General features: G+C 37.7%; 1 protein-coding gene across 2 annotated transcripts in view; it reads right to left on the reverse strand.

The window, feature by feature from the left end:
• The window catches only part of cped1 (cadherin-like and PC-esterase domain containing 1), a 120,631-nt gene that overhangs the window by 63,358 nt on the left and 39,958 nt on the right, over positions 1–17,315 (reverse strand). For both annotated transcript variants that reach the window (XR_488707.2, XM_007904974.2), the window contains exons 12-15: positions 16,888–16,970; positions 16,315–16,344; positions 12,639–12,825; positions 8,486–8,654 (exon numbers count right to left, since the gene is read on the reverse strand). Coding sequence is in view for 1 of the 2 variants with exons in the window: in XM_007904974.2 (XP_007903165.1) it covers positions 8,486–8,654; positions 12,639–12,825; positions 16,315–16,344; positions 16,888–16,970 (469 nt within the window). In the remaining variant the exon portion in view is untranslated. The remainder of the gene's footprint in view (positions 1–8,485; positions 8,655–12,638; positions 12,826–16,314; positions 16,345–16,887; positions 16,971–17,315) is intronic.

The raw sequence follows: 17,315 nt of genomic DNA on the forward strand, positions 1-17,315 counted from the left end.
TGAATTCAATGATTTGCCAAACTTCAGAGACTCCAATTTGGTACAGAGAGAGAGCAAACAGATGCAGATGAACCTTCTCACCACAAATGCAAACAGATGCAGGTGAACCTGTGCAGGTGAACAGGTGCAGGTGTAACCCGTGCACTCTGATACTCTATTAGTCAATTCCAATAAACTCATGGGCTTGTTCATTTCTCATTCTCTATCCCATCGGCAACCAAACTTCCAACCATCACACTTGTGAACTCAGGAACTCTTTTTTAAAAATATTTTGCTTTCACTCTCCCTGCTTTCAAAACCTTCTTAGGTCACTCGCAACATTTTGGTGCATCCTATAAGTGCCTCAAACATATTTCACTCCACTTTACAGCCATGTCTTATAAATTCAGATTATTGTCATTTTCTCTGTCTACTCCACACATTACATAAAATGACTTAGATTTACAGATTGACTGATTTATGGATTGACTGATCTGAATGTCAAATGATTGGAATCAGTAGCAATCTCAGTGGAATTTATGACATTAATAAGACCCCATGAATAAGTGAACTGCAATTATCTGCCCCAAATGCAAAATTACAATAAAAATGTTGTTGAGATCTTCGAAATAGCTTTCTAAATGAAAAAAACAAACATTCTTTCCTTCTCTGTTCTCTTCTATACTCTTACTTTCATTTTAGACTGATCGATGCTTCTATTTAATCTTTTATTTTAAATTAATACAAATATTCCAACAAAATAATTCAACAACAGCCCAAGCATGTGGTATCGCCAAAACGAGTTATCCCATCGATGATGACCCAAGGATTAATGAGTTATGAAAAGAACTGCATTCCAGGTAATTGTATTAGCTTCAATTCATGCTGATGTTGAGTGTTTCAGAAACACTCATATAACATCAAAATCACTTGGTAACTGGTTAAGCTTAACCACCCGGGCGGAGTAAGTTACTAATTTTGCATTGCAAACATTGACATCTTTGTCCAGTGTTAAAATTGAATTAACCTTCAATACAATAAATTAAATAGATTGCCACTGTCAAAATTGCAACACTCTTATAAATGTCTTTATTGTATTCTTGTAGTACCAGGCCTGGGACAAATCTCGCAGCGCCACATTCACTCATAAATTCCTTATGGCAGATATTTGCATTAGCACCTGCTGGTTAACACCAGCAGTATCTTTTTTTATGGTCCATCTGAATGTCAAACAAAATTTAGCAGCAAAAATTCCACCTTAATAGCCCTTGATCCATGTATGAACTATAAATATCACGGTAGTAGTTTCTGCTGGACTCCAGCTGAGAGAAATAACATTACTGGAGTTATTAAGACTATGTCATTCAAGAAATATTTATCCTTCAATATCTCCTTCAGGGTCATCACTTACTCATCTTGATTTGAAAAATTGGAGGGTGAAGTTTTTAAATTATTTCAAACGCATTGGTTGACATAATTTGAGATTGCTTTCTTCCTTAATCCTCTACATTATTATGATGCCCGGAGCAAAGCAGCTTTATAGCAATCTCTGGAGTGTGAAGTAGCAGTATGAAGCAATTTCCATTCCACATCACTTGAATCAGGCAGGTTTACAAAAAAAGGCGATCATCTCTTTAATATCTTTCAATAAAAATTTTGAGCTGTCTAAGCAATTTCTCAGAAACGTATAATATATAATAATCCTTGGATTTGATGTTGCGCCTTATCATGTCTTCGAGACGTCTCAAAGTGCTTCACAGAATATACATACATACAGAATATGTATATTGTGTGGGTGAAATTTGGGGTAGGGTGGTTGGAGGAAAAGCCCAATGTATTCCTCACCTTTCTGACCAGATTGCTCCCCCNTGAAGCCACTTTCCCCAGGCTGATTCCAGCGCAAGTGGTACTGCCCGAATCCTATTTGTACCATACATTTGGCAGTGGAAATCACTGTGAAAAGTGTGGTGAATGGCCACCAACATGCAATATCTATGTTTAACTTTTAACAAAATGCAGCACATGCTACTCCAAGTCCTAAGAATGTTCAATGTGTAAAGCACCAAGAGCTCAATCGGCCAGAGAAATCCACTTCAGTCTAATCCATTGATTCCCCTAGAATTTCAGATATTGGTACTGGGAATTCCTCCATATGACATCCAGGAACATGCAAATGACCTAGAGCATTGTTACAGGAGACCCTGACTTTTAAGGCTTCAGGGAGTTAGAGACTAAAGTTGTGTTATCATTGAAGGTATGCAAAAAAGCCTTAAACTTTGTTGTCTGTACTGTTAGCTTTAAACCCATTAGTGCTGAAAGAGATGTTAATAACTAACAACAACATTTGATTCAACACCCTTTCATGTATTCAAGATATCTCAAAACGTTTTATAGGTATTTACTGCGATTGAATTTCTAGGCAAACACAGCAGCCAATTTGCATACTGCATCCCACAACCAACCAAGTGAAATGACCAAATTTATTTGGGGATTCGTGGCTAGGAGACTGGGAGTAACTCCCTTCTCTTTTCAAATAGTGCCATGGGATCTTTAACATCCACCTGAGCTTGTGTCTGATGAGCAAGGCTAGAGAAGATCACAGAGGTAGGGAGGTGCGAGGATATGAAGAGATTTGTAGGTGAGAACGAAGATCCTGAAATCAATCTTCTGGGAGCCAGGGGAACCTGGTGAAGACAGAGGTGATGCACATGTGACATTTTGTGCAGGCAAGGATGTAGGCAACTGTGTTTTAGATTCAAACTTCCAATGGTGCATGTACCAGCCCAACTGACCATTTCTAATCATTTTGTGGATGATTCTAATCAATTAGGATCATCCACAAAAGTAACATTTTATTGTTGATAATATAGAATTTGGTTCATATATATTTCTTGGAATTTGTTTGAAATAAAGTATGTGTCTTCGATGGGATTTAGGGTGGGGGTGAACTGTGATTTGAAAAATGTGCACATTTCAAATGCAAGGTATTAATTACTTAACAATGTCAAGGGAGAATCATCTTAGATTGTAAGAAACCATAAATATTTATAGGAAAACAGAGCTGGTCAGAGATAATTTAATACCCATGCAACATTCTGTCAATCAAGTGCACATAAGGCCCTTACAATTTTTATATGGGTACGAATATACAATATACTCGCTGTTCAAACAGGAATTTCAATAAATTCTCTTGAGAATAATGGATACCTTGGAGAAAATGCAAGGCAACATTATATTTGAAGGATTCAGATGAACACAATAAAAGGATGAAAGTGTTCTGATGTATGTTTTGCTAATGACGTCCACTTCAACATCCAATCCACTCTTCTCCACTCATCTAATTTATTGTTGCGTTAAACCTCAGCAGCATATCAGGGTTTAGGATTTTAAATTAGAAATGATGAAAGACTCAAATGATTTAGACATAAGGCAGCTATTTGGGGCACGAAGAGTAATGGATTAGTTGGAACAAACGCCCAATAAACGCAGTTCATGTTGTATCATTTAATAGAATATGAGGATATGAGAATAGGTCCAGACTACTTTATGGGACACATTAGTTTCTGTGTTGCAGGGTTGTGGGGTCCCTTAACCTCTGGAACTCTCTCCTTCTCCATTCTTCTCCCCCCCCCCCCATCAGTCTTTATTCCACCTTGTCTTCAACAAAATTTCTGTTGATCTTCACTGGCCTCCTCTACTCCGACCCTAGCTCTGTGAATTGCTGAGACATGTTAGATTATGTGAAGGGCAGGATATGAATGATATATAAATGATATATTATATATATATGTAGGTTGTTGATTAAATATTATCTGTGAAGGAAGAGAAGCCAGGTTTGAAAAGTGGAAATGTAGCACTGGCTGAATACTGTAGAGTTTGTTTAATTGATCTTGTGATATTTAACCTCAATTTAACTTGCAATATTGGAATTACCATTGGAGAACTAGCTCTGAAAATATACTTAGAATCTCCTTGGAAGATGAAAGCATATGGAGTGAAGTCCATAAGCTTAGATTGTCTAGTTCATCTCTTCTCATTCCATCTTGCTTATGCTCTTATTGTACTTGCGCTTAGCCTCTCATCTTGATTGTGAGTAAAAAAGTTAAGGAATACTGTTTTTTTTTACATACTGTGTAACAACGCAAGTAACCAAGCAGGTCAGTAATGAAAGCCTTCACCAACATTATCAGCTTATCGTCAGCCCCATGACCATTTCAATTTCATATCAGCTTGGTTCAGTGAATAGCACTTTGACCTCATCGTCGGAAGGCTGTGGATTGCCTGATGTTAGGGGCAGTTAGCAGACTGTTGTCGCCAGCAATGGTGATTCAATGGTGTTTGTGCAGTTATTTGTAGTAAAAGTTCTAGTTTTTCTTGACAAAGTCACGGCTATCAAGCATGCTGGGCTTCTACCCTGTGTTACCCTGGGCGCTACATTAATGCAAGTTGGTATTGTTGGCTGATCAGAATTCTTCCACCAAACCACAGTACTTTTTTGTATTGGAGCTTACTGCGCTTGTTCGGGGACTCTGACTTTTTCCCCCCTCCCACCCAGGTGATTGTCATGTCTTCATCTCTCCACTGGAGGCAATAGAACTTGGGACCACAGGATAAACAATCCAACCTGGATGAGGATTGTAGGGGAGACTGGATTGTAGGGGAGCTCTGGAAAATTGTGGGGGGGGGGAGGGGTAGGTAGGCAGGGTCCACTTGGAGCTGAACTGGCTCCAAGGTGACATGCTTGGCAACAGAAATGCCAGAATCAGGCCAGCCCTCTGTGGCAGTCTCGGTAGTCCGTTTCCTGATCCAGATTGGTCCACAGTATTCCAGGGCACTGCTGATGACAGCACAGCCACCCTGGCTCATCGGCAGGACCTAGAAAGGCAGAGCAGTCACTGGGGGCAGAGAATTCTCACACTCAGCTCCTATTAACCCTGCAAGCCAAAGCCTAACTGGTAGGGTGGTCCTAGCTGGACAAGCAGTGGGGAAGCTTGCCAGTCAGTGATATCAATGGCAAGCGATGCAGATTTAGTTAGTTAGTGTCCATCAGCACCCCAATGCACACACTGGGGTCCCCAAGCCTTGGCTCTTGCCAACCTGCACCTAATACTTTCTGGAATTGGGTAAGTAGGATGTGTCCCTCCAGGGAAAGAGTGCGAATTCCATTCCAACAATCTATCTTTGGAATTTCTATGTGCGGGATATATGGAATTCTCAGTTTGGTCTGGATACGCTTAAGCATAGTGATGGGTTTCTGCATGTGGCAGACACCCGGCTGACCCCCCAAAAATACAATGAAGATCATCCCTGGAGATCGGGAAAGATCAATGGCCAGAAAATCAAAGTCAAGAATTGGAAACAACTGTGCATATCCACGTTTGTTGCAGGCACAGCTGTTTCCCTGCTGGTGCCTGTGCTTGGGATTCCACCGATACAATAAAAGCGGAGGGAGCCTCGCTCCGACAGCTCCGACAGCCTCAGCCCAGAGATAACAGCCGAAAACAGCTGACCACATGTACATTAACATTAAAGCAATTTGCTGGAGCCTTCAGTAGTTAAATATCTACCAACTATTATAGGATGAAAGTAAAACACTGTAGGTCGTAAATGCCCAGTATTTTTGCAAACTAGGCACCTCAAACTGTGCATCACTGACAAAAACAAAACAGTCATCTAATTTAAAAACATATTTGATCACCCACTGATACTAACTTGTGGTATTGTGTGGCTTTATATCACACAGGAGCACAAGAGGTTCAGGTGAAGAAAGCCCTTCAGAACATCTGATCCTATTCTTCCCGAACCTTAATCTACCAGCTTTCAATGATTGCATCAAGCTGTTTCTTAAACAAGTCCAGAATCCTGGGCTCTCCAATCTAGCAACCCTTTTGGTCATTAAATAACCTCTGTACAAAATACTTTAGGATGTGTGCCTGAACATTCCCTGTCACAACTCTGCGCTCTTTCACCTTGGCGTATCTGAAAATGTTGTTCTTGGTTTACTTTCTCAATCCAATTTAAAATCTGATATAAACCTTTAATAATAATACTTGCATTTGATATAGTGCCTTATCACATCTTTAAGACCTTTCAAAGCACTTCACAGAATATACTGTAAAGTGAACTGACTATATTTTGTGGGCAAAACGTGACAGCCAATTGCGCACAGCAGTGTCCCACAAACAGGCGTGGATTGGGTGAACAAATTTTTATTATTATTATTTTTTATTAAATTCTTTGTATGGCTATCTCGGAAATAGGAGTTGCCTTATCTAATTGTGTCTGATTGCTCATTCCTGTTACACTAGGGATCATTGACCACTGAGCTCTTTTGCAGTGCCTCTAGTGTCTAGACATATGCACCCATCTAACGTCCTGGCAAATGAAGCTGGAAACAGTTCTACTGCAGGTGCAGCGTGATCTAATTTTTGCGGATCTGAACTCAACTTGTTTGGCAATATAGCCCAGCATCCTATTTATTACTGCCTCACACTGACTTGACATGTTAAGTAAATAAACAACAATCCAAGAAACACAAAGGAATTAATCTAACTGCTGTGTCACTGTGACAATCAGACATCTATTTTCATGCTGCTTCAGTTCTATTGGATGAATTAAATAGATTCTTCATTTAGCTTTCGAGTCACATGGCAGAACACGTTTTCAGTAATTCTAAGCATTCCGTTCTTTTTACCCATTTGGATTCATGACGTATCTGAAGCCTGTCAATGGGAACATTCTTGTGTTTTTAAAAAAAAACCTTGCTACTTTTATTCAAACATTCCTATTTGTCAAACACTGTGTGCAGAATGAATTGGTACCTGACAAACATTCTCTTTAAACTAACTACCCATTAGCAGAATTCTTGGTAACAAGCTTCTACTGTGTTCATCGCTAATTTGGTTTACAAAGGATTTCAAGACGGGAAGAAACAAACCTATACATGGAAAAAAACAGAGCAAGAATAACTTGTTACTCTTACAGGCTATGGTGCTATGAACTGCACACTTTTTAGCTGATTGGCCTTGAACTTAGTCCAGGATTACTGAAATGAACCAGAATTGTTAGAAGAAGGGAAACAGCATCCCTTAGTTCTGTCTTTGTAACCTTCAGCGTGGTATCATCTTGCACTGAAACCCGAATACCCAAATGGGATTAAACATAAAAGAAGGCTGGGAAGAAAGCCCCTGGATTAGAACTTTAACTGATTCCGAACTGTGAGAAAAGGCCACACTGCTGTCTTTGACCTTTTCCTCATGTGCGTGATGCCAGTTGTGCTTAGTCAAGTGTCTAATGAAGCCTCTGTCAATTCACGCTGTATTTATCCTTTTGCTACTGAAACAGGTGTTTGGTTACTGAGAGGACAAGTGCTGAACCTGTTGATCATGGACTAACCAATCCTGCCGGTCTATGTAGTTTTCTCCATGGGGAACGAGTGGCTGAGATCCAGGGACAAGCAAAATAACATCTCAAGTGCTGAGACACTCCATCAGGGGAAGCTTTCATCACTGCCTACCCATTAGTGACTAAGAATGTATATATATATATTAAAAAAAGTAACATGCTTTTTCCAGCCCAAGGCTGCTTCCCCAGACATTGCACAAAGTTTTGTTCACAAAAGTTATTAAATTAACAAATCAATAAAAAAAACTGTACTCCTCCCCAAATCAAACATAAATATTTCCACATGAAATCACTGAAGCTTTAAATGCTTAGTATAATCAATTTTGTATAGAAGGGTCATTATAATTGTATAGAGTGCTGGAATATATGCATTCCCTAATGAAGTTACCAGCGAATTTACATCACCATGACAAAGTCTACTCAGGATACTAGGGAAACATTGCAGGACATTTTTGTGCTTGTATTTATGACCTGAAATCATCCCTTAAAAAAAATGACCAAAATCAACAATAATTAGAGCCCCCAAAAAATATATAGGGAAATATAAAAAGTGTCACACAGTAAACTGTAATTGCTAAACAGTAACATTTTCATTACAGACCTGATTATTTGTAAAACAAAACTGTTATAATAGGAGAATTACAAAAAAATTCCAGATTATGGATCCCTACAATTGAAAATTGAAAGCATGTTTGCAGTCAAAGACAAGTGATGGAATCTATACCCCTACTGGTTATGATTTGACACATTCAGAACGTTCATAAATTAAACACAAGAGGGGAACATTTCACTTGGATCTAAATTTACTCATCTATGTAACATTTTAAAGGGCCCAGAATTAGCAAATTCTTAAATACAGCCTTAATTTTGAAGCCGTTTTTCTTTCAAGAGCTATTTGAAACCCAACTTCAAAGTTAAAACTGTATTCAACAATTTGCTAAACTCTAGAAGCTCTAAAATGTTGCAGAATAAATATTATAAAAAAAATCAGTGATTTCACAACTTTTGTGAAGAATTTCTGAATACTGTTCAAATATTGACTTCTACCCATTGTTAGTTGGTACAAAGGAACTGCCTTAATAAGAACACGTCAGATAGTTACCTGCACAAAACTGCATATCACACTCCCATCAAACACTGGTAGACTGGGCCGGCTGTGGCGGTAAACGTTGATGGTGTAAGTCGTTGTAACAACAGGTTCTGATCGAGACTCATCAATTACCAGAATATTGATTCTGTTGTTTCCCAAGCCAAGAGGATAGTTAGCGATCCTAAGGTGGGGAATAAGATGTAAAAATTTGCTTTTTCTTAAAAAAATATCATATGAGAGCTTCATGATTTGGGCTTGAAAATATTTAGAGGTTCATTCATTATCAACTCCACCAATAATCCTCATGCAGTAGAGGTGCTGCAGATTGGAATTTACACAGAATTTGATAGATCTGCATGAAAATATCTGCAGTCAAACTCTTATTTTTCGATTAACTTTGAAAACTAGGCTGCCCCTCCAATGCAATGCTGGGGTGTGTTGCATTGTTGGAGACGCCATCCTTCAGATAAGACATTAAAGCAAGGTCCTGACTGCCTGTTCAGGTGGACGTTAAAGATCCCATTGCATTATTCAAAAAAGAGAAGGAAGGTTCTCCCAGTGTCCTGGTCAAAAAGCCCCCAGATAAAAATTGCTCATTCACTTCATGGCTGTGTATAGGACATTGCTGTCCACAAGTTGGCTGCCTGCAAATAGACCCTCATTATACAGTAGACTCCTGATAACAACAACTTGCATTTATATAGCGTCCTTCACACAGTGTAGGGTCCCAGAGCGCTGAAACCTGGCACTCCAAGGGAAAAGGGCTCAGTAAAGAGTTATCTGGAAAGACGAGTTAGGCATATGTATAAATACATAAATAAATACAGCAGGGATATTGACAACATGATTACTTAAGTTGTAGTGATAAATTAAGCTAGGGTCGAGTCATCAGGAATTTACTGTACTTTATAGTGAAATCCTATGAAACACTTTGAGACATCTCAACGATGTGGTAAGGTGCTGCATCAAACGCAAGCATTTTTAAACTGATATTTGTGAATAAGTAATTATAATACTTGCTCATATTAATAATTAAGTATTACTAATAATTATTATTAATACATAATAATTATTGCGTTTTAATAATTAAGTATTAATAATAATAGCACTTGGCATAGTGCCTTTCTCCAGAGGACATTTCACAGGATTTACTGTGAAGTGGAATGACTGTGTATTTGTAGGCAAATGCAGTCGACCATCAATGGAAAAAAGTAGCATAATGTGTGGTGTAGATTATTTTCACAAAGGTTGTTTGGTACCTGATGTCATGGTAATAGCATCTGTTTAACAAGCTTATGCTGTCCCTTATCCAGTCGTAAATGCGTTGCTGTTTCTGAAACGATTTTCTTGAGTTTTTTTTATATCCGGCAATAAAGTGAAACAGATTCTAAAACAAATTTATGGCACCTCAAATATCAATTGCAGGTTTGCTGTGTGCAAAACAGGGCAATTGATAGTAAACAGACTCATATAACACCATGGAAAGATGCACCATGTGGATTTTCTCCATTTGACATCAATCTCTTCAGTTTCATTCAGTTGCTAGTTGTTTAAAATTTCAGATTTTTCAGTCAACTAAGGTTAACTCAGGAAACTAATGTTGAATTCTATATACAATTTACGGTGTTTGATTTGTGTTATTATCACTAAATACTTGCACTCAGAAAAGTTAAAGGGTCTGTTGGCTCCATTCTTCAAAACAATTCCAAGTTATTATTTTTCATTTTTTTTAAATGGTTTGCCAAAAAAGGGGCTACATTTTCCTTGCTATTGTTGCAAGTTGGCAGGAACCACTATATATTGACTAATTTTTCAGATTTATCACAAGTGTCAGACTGAATGCCAAAGCTCAGGATCAGGCTATATTCAGTTATTTTGCCTCTAAGCACACACACACAATTCTGTTCCTCCCTACTTCGATCTCTTGCTATTGCTTAACCTTTTGTTGTTTTCCTCTCTTCTCAGTTCCTTTTCCCATTTGCTTCTTCCTTAGGGACTTTGAGACGGAAGGAGATTGAATTGTCAGCCTGCTTTGACAGCCAATGAAGATTTGATAGAACGAAAAACCTTCTTATTGCGCTTTAAATTTCTTTGATTCTGATCTTTCTTGAATACAGACCTGTCTGACAATACTAATCCTTGCATTTTGTATTATCCCTTATCAAATCATCAAAACGTGTCAAAGAACTTCCTGTGAAGTGTAGCGACTGTGTATTTTTATAGGTGAACTTGGCAATCACTTTGTGCACAGCAATGTTCCGCAAACCACCAATAACATAAAAGGGCCAATTTTATCTGGAGGATTGTTGGCTAGAATACTAGGAGAAACTCCCTTCTCTTTTATTGAATAGTGCCATGGGATCTATAACCTCCGCCTGAATAGGCAGACGGGACCGCAGTTTAAAGTTTCATATGAAGGATGGCATGCTCAACAATGAAACATACCCCAACTCTGCATTAGAGTGTCAGCCTAGACTTTGAGATTAAAGTATGTGATGTAACCATTAATAAAAAAAACTCCATGTACAATGAGGAATATCACAGCATTATTACATGTCAGCAATCAATTCAACACATTTTATTGCAGTGTAATTTCTGGAAATCTCTAAGCTATTACAGACCATATCAGTTTTTGAAATTCAATCTTGGATTCATTTTTGCAAAGTAAATCCTTTAAAATATATCAGACTCATTGGAAATGCTTCATTGCCAAGTCTCCCCAAATCAGCAGTAATGCTCACCACATGGATCTGATATCTCCAAATGTGATTTTAATTAAGGCCATAATAACTCCCTTGTTATCTGGCCCCATCATCGACTAAATTTAGATAAATATTCACGTAGTTTTAAGAAACACAGTTCTATTAAAAATAGACAAGCATGCAAAATATCCTCAGGAACAGTGAAAGAAACATCAGGGTGATGTGGCTCTTCTGTACAGTGTAGCCTCTGGTTTCAATGAAGGTAGTTGCTCTACAGCACTCTCAGGGTAGGACTTTACTCTTTTTGAAAGGTTTCTTGCGCTACAGCCAAATAAGATATCCAATACCCCTAACGTGCCCAGATTCAACTATTTGTTCCTTGCATATTTGCAAATAGATGCCCCCAAACCACTGTTAAAACCCAAGTTGCTTGTTGCCTTGTGAAATGAACACACTCAACACCAGCAGCTAAGGAGTCAACAGTTACGGCTGTACACATCCGCTTCTAGATTGGTCATTTGTTTCAATGTTTAAACATTAACTATATTAACCCAGCTCAGCTGAAGCATTAAAATAGTGATGTTATATAAAACCCTCCATTTCCATTGACCTGTACACAGACATTTCAGTTTGTCAAATTCCACATCAGCGAAACAAGTCATTGTTAATACAAAATACGTCTAATTTAGAGACGGGGTTATCAGATTGTAAATTATTGTACTGAACAGAAATCTTTTTAAAAAGCTTAAAACTTTTTTTTACAGGAATTGAGAGAACCATGCACTTTATAAAAAAAATTATATAAGAAGTCAATGAATATTAATTCCAAACTGAGGGAAACAGATATTTGAACATTACATTAAGAAACATGTTTAGTGTAGCATTCCACACAAGTAGGCAACCAAATGTGTTGACAAAACTAATTTAGTGACCATTTAGTGACCACAAAGTGAACTTTCTGTTTGCATTCTTGTATATTCATGAAGTCTTAAACCAAGAATGTGAGATGCTTTAGTCAAGTGAACTTCAGAAGAAGTTTTTTGAATTCTTTCAGTAAACCGGTGAGTAATGTCCCTCACTATGTCTATACAAACACATCTTATGTTATTTAAAACATTGAAACTGGCTGCCAAATTTGTTAATATTAAACTTCTCGATATCTAACACTTTCATGTAAACAACCTCATGTGGTTTGTTAAAATAATAAATTTTGCTGTGCAATTAAATTTCTGCATTATCTTAAAGTTGGTTTAAGTTTAGTTCGTCAAACCTCTGTGTGCATGTTTGTGTATGTCTGTGTGTGTTTACATGGAGGGGTGGAGAGAAAGAGAAAAAGAGGGGGTCTGATCAATAAAATTATTGCAACTATTATTTAATCTTATAATCTCCATTGAATAGAATTATGAAAGATCAGATTATTTTGCACTTGAACACTTCCTGCTAATAATCACTAGTGCTTTTACCTGGGTCCTTTTCTCTCATCCAGGTGCACCTGGCAGTGGCAATTGGCTGCATCTGCTCTGATCTTCACTATCACCACATCAAAAGGCACTTCAGAATAATACACTTTGATCTTTGGCATAAAGGCAGGATTCAAGTTCAACCGTGGGCTAGTGGAGATGCGAGTAATGTAGGCAAGGGTATTCTTCGCTGTTTAAAACAGAAAGAAACATTAAAATAAAAAAGAAAATTAAAACTCACGTAAAAAGTACAGTTTTGTGGCTCGTCACCTGCAATTAGCTTCGAGGAAATTTCACTGGCATACTTGAAAGAAAAAAATGGTTTAACCTTGCAGTGATCAAAAAATACTTGATTCTCTTTAGTGATTGCATTGGTTTATTCATTCCAAGACCTGAACAATGCTCTCCACCTTTTAGGATTGCATTTCAATTATTCCATTATCCTTGAAGTTCCTGCTGATTGGACACACTACAAAACATAGACTGCAGGCATGTGACATGCCAAATGAAATGCGAGTCTTCTCATCCAACGAAAAAAAATACAAGTTCTCCTTGTAAAGGAGAATTCTGCATTTGCCAATTTTGGAACTGATGCTGAGTCCACCTTGTGTGAAAAAGCTGCATTTTCTTATGCAGCTAAGAAAATGTGTGTTATGCAGCAATATTCCACGTGCCATTAAGTGTGGAGACATTGTCTTCCTGCGCCTAAGTGCACAACACCACTTATAAATAAATTTAAATAATCCTTGCAATTGATTTAGGAGCTTACCACGTCGTTGAAACATCTCAAAATGCTTTGCAGGAATTACTGTAAAGTGTCATAACTATATATTTGTAGGCAAACAGCAGCAAGTGGAATAGATCACCCTGTCAATTAAATGGACTAGATGAAGCCACAGTATAATTGAGTATTTTGAGTATGGGGGAGAGGGTTATGATAAATTCTGTGCTCATCAAGGCGATTGTGACAGTTTTCATTTCCCACGCCAGGTCCTCGGCACAGTGTTCCAATTTAGTATAGAAGTAAAGGGCATTTTCTCAGCTGAAAGACAATGTCTGTTGAGAACATTCAGAGAGGGTTCAGACTGCCCTAACTTATAACTTATATCACATGGATCTATAACAGTCAGCATTGTCTTTCATCCCATCAGTCTGGGTTGAATTCAGAGATGGTTCCTGAGATGAAAGTGTTTTTTGAAGAAACTCTTCAAATAAATCTTCTGAATGGCCAATAATCAGGTACTGTACATGATGGGTAAGTGACCAGGTTAATCTTAAGAAGCAGGCATTCTAATGGGAAACTACGTTCCCATTAAGTGTATCAGATAAAAAGAAAGTTATTCTTTGAGCACTCTTATTTTTTTATAACTTTGTAACTACACCATAAGGAATAGTCTATTAAAGGCTGGAGTTGTTTTGTGTGCAGCAATGTAGATCAGGGCTATGGTTAGGAGGGCGTATGTGTGTGACCTGCAGCACCAGTTCATTTCAGGTGCACATCAGGCATAAAAGTGCAAAAGGCACCAAAAGTACCAGTTGCACAGAAGATAAATTATTGATACACGTGAGCAATTCCTCAGTTCCTCCTTGAATTATGCAATCATAGAATTTCCAGCATAGAAGGGAGGGTGTTCATTCCTGTAAGAGGACAGGGAGTTTCTCTTGAAGCGCTTTGAGATGTCTCGAAGACATGATAAGGTTCTATATCAAATGCAAGGATTATGATTGTTGTTATTATCTGTGTCCTGGCCAACAATCTCTCAGGAAACAAAAAGGTAATTCACTTCATGGCTGTTTGTGGGAGATTGCGGTGAGCAAATTGGTTGCTGTGTTTGTTTACAAAATACACAATCACTACACTTTACAGTGAATATTATGAAGTGCTTTGTCCTCCTTATATGAAAGGTGCTGTATCAAAAGCAAGGATTTTTGTAGGACCTGATCGTTTAGTCCCATACACTTTTAGATTTTTCCTTTTCAAATATATATTCCTTTTGCATACCCATTATGGATTCTGCTTCAATGTTTCCTCAGAATGGTAGCAAAACAATGCAACAATAATCTCACTACAAAAACAACTGGGAAGGATCAGTGGAAAATCAGTTATGTTTGACTGATTTAGGTCAACCTGAAGATCTCACTGGGTGTTCACCATAAAGCAGCGTAATTGAGGTTTATTACTGATGTTACCCATAGAAAATCTATTGCTACATGAATGGGGGTCAGTGTGCGTGTGTGTTTTTTTAAAAAAGCAGGAAAGATGTGATGTGTTGTAGGGTTACTGCTCAGAGGCATGACCTTTCGCTGATTTATTAGTGAAGATCAACTTATTACTAAAAAGGAAGATATAATCTAACAATTATAATAATAATAATCCTTGCATTTGATATAGCGCTTTTCACGTCGGGAGGACGTCCCAAAGAGCTTCACAGAACACACTGTAAAGTGAATTGACTGTATATTTGTGGGCGAACGCGGCAGCCAATTGCGCACAGCAATGTCCCACAAACAGTCGTAGATTGAAAATGACCAATTTATTATTGTTTTGTTTTGGAGGGATTATTATTAGGCGTGTGGAGTAAGGAAACTTGCCCAAGGTTTCGCCCTGCCTGGAATTGAACTCAGGTTAGATTAGATTAGATCCTAGTCCAGACAAACAAGTGGTTAGTAACCATTGGTTGAGTGCCAAGAGGATATTATTGTCTTGTAATGACGTTATAATCTGTTATTATACGTTCCAGTTCATGATAGGGTTGCAGCTGCATCTTAGTTTATTTTTCTTTGAACACCAATGTGCTCCAAGTAACAACAACAACAAATTACATTTGTATAGAGCCTTTCACGTCGGGAGGACGTCCCAAGGCGCTGGACAGTTAGAAAAATAAATAACGTTTAAAAAGTTCATGGATGCTAAGGTCTTCAACACTATAGAAGAGTCAGTACAATTACCAGATGAAATGACAATGGAATATAATTTGCCATATTCACAAATGGTATTTAAAGTGCCAATGACAACTTCAGTTCGGCAACATTGAAAAACGTCAAAATTTAGAATATTTGTAAAACAGCTAATTAAAAATTTCAAAAGCCATGGAAAAAAAAGGCCAGAGATCAAGGCAGTTGGATTTCCAGCCTTTTTCCGCATTTTGCACAGCTTCTTCTACTAATAAACAGAAGTTACAATTAGCATTCAGTGTAAATTAGATTCCGGTGCTAAAAATAAACAGTTGTTTGCCAGCTAGCTTTCAGAGTAATTCAAGGAGAGAATATAATGTGGAGCTCTGTGTATGCCAATTTGTCATTCCTTATTGCTCTTGTATCAAACCATCACCTATAGTATAAGTGTCCCATGAATGCAATTAACAATTCAGTGCAAAGTTATGCCTGATTTCATCTGTGGATGTGGTCCCATTAGGAACTGCGTCAACACTTAAGACTCTTACAGCCATCACAAACAGGAGTTTTATCCCATCAGATTGAAGTGTTTTTTAACCTAGTTTCCTGAATTGAAAGCACTATATTCCTGCTCACTGTCATTGCCCAATTTCCTGACAATAGAAAATAAATATCACATAATGTGTACAGTAGTACAACATGATCAAAGGTATTGTAAATAATGAATTTACGTTGTTCCTGACTCACTGAACTAAATGTGTTAATAGGACAAAAACAATCTTACCAGTACTACAGTATGAACGTCCATATTGACCTGCAACAGAATAAAAGATCTATAATAATTGATAAAATACAATATTCAGTTTTCTACAGTTTCCATGAAGTTGGAAAGGCATTACAAGTAGAATAGTTTTAAATAATCATCAATTCAATTTCAAAACTAGAATTCCTAATAAAAAAATCCTATCAGTTTCATCCGAAAGAAAGATTTCAAAATTTTAACTTCATATTTTTTTCACAACAAACATTGAATGTCCCGAGTTTCTAAACGTTTCCTATAATCTCATAGCACTGTGTATTCTTGTAATCCTGCTCAGTAATATTTTTGCATGATGGAAATTTATTTTTGAAAGGATGTTCACTAATGTGAAATATCGACAATAACGGTATGAAAACAAACGAGGAAACCCAACAAAAGGAACAAAGTCTGAAAAATTGCTACCTTTGTTTTTTCTCAGATAAATCAATGAGGTTGTTGGTTCATCATCTTTTAACCTCTATTTCTTTATTGATCATATTTTACAAAAAAAATACTTTCCAGCAGTAAAGTCGTATTGAACACACGTTCATGCCTTACCTGGCTTGCTATTGGTGTTGACCTTTTCAAATATGCTGGAAGGTACTTTTTGAATGGAACCTGGAATTACTAAAGAAGGATCCCTAAAAGAAAAATAGCCATGTTTGACATCAACTGTTTGTTGTTATTTTTACTAAAAAATACAACAATAATACAGGAACAGAAGCAACAATTTTACATTTATACAGTACCTTTCACTTTGGAATGATGTTTCAAAGCGCCTCGTAGAGCTGATTGGGAGCCATGGTGAAGGAGCCTGAGAAGATTGCGGGTTGTGCGAGGATGGGGAAAGGTGACCAAAAGTGCAATTGAAAAGAAAAGTCTTTAAATGGGCTTTAAATGTGGCAGATGAGGTGGGGAGGGAGCGAGGCGACAAGTCAGAGGGACTTGTGGTAGAATAGCTGAAAGAACCCATTACACCCACCTGA

The sequence above is a fragment of the Callorhinchus milii genome, unplaced genomic scaffold, assembly GCF_018977255.1.
Source record: "Callorhinchus milii isolate IMCB2004 unplaced genomic scaffold, IMCB_Cmil_1.0 Scaffold5, whole genome shotgun sequence".
NCBI classification, from domain to species: domain Eukaryota; kingdom Metazoa; phylum Chordata; class Chondrichthyes; order Chimaeriformes; family Callorhinchidae; genus Callorhinchus; species Callorhinchus milii.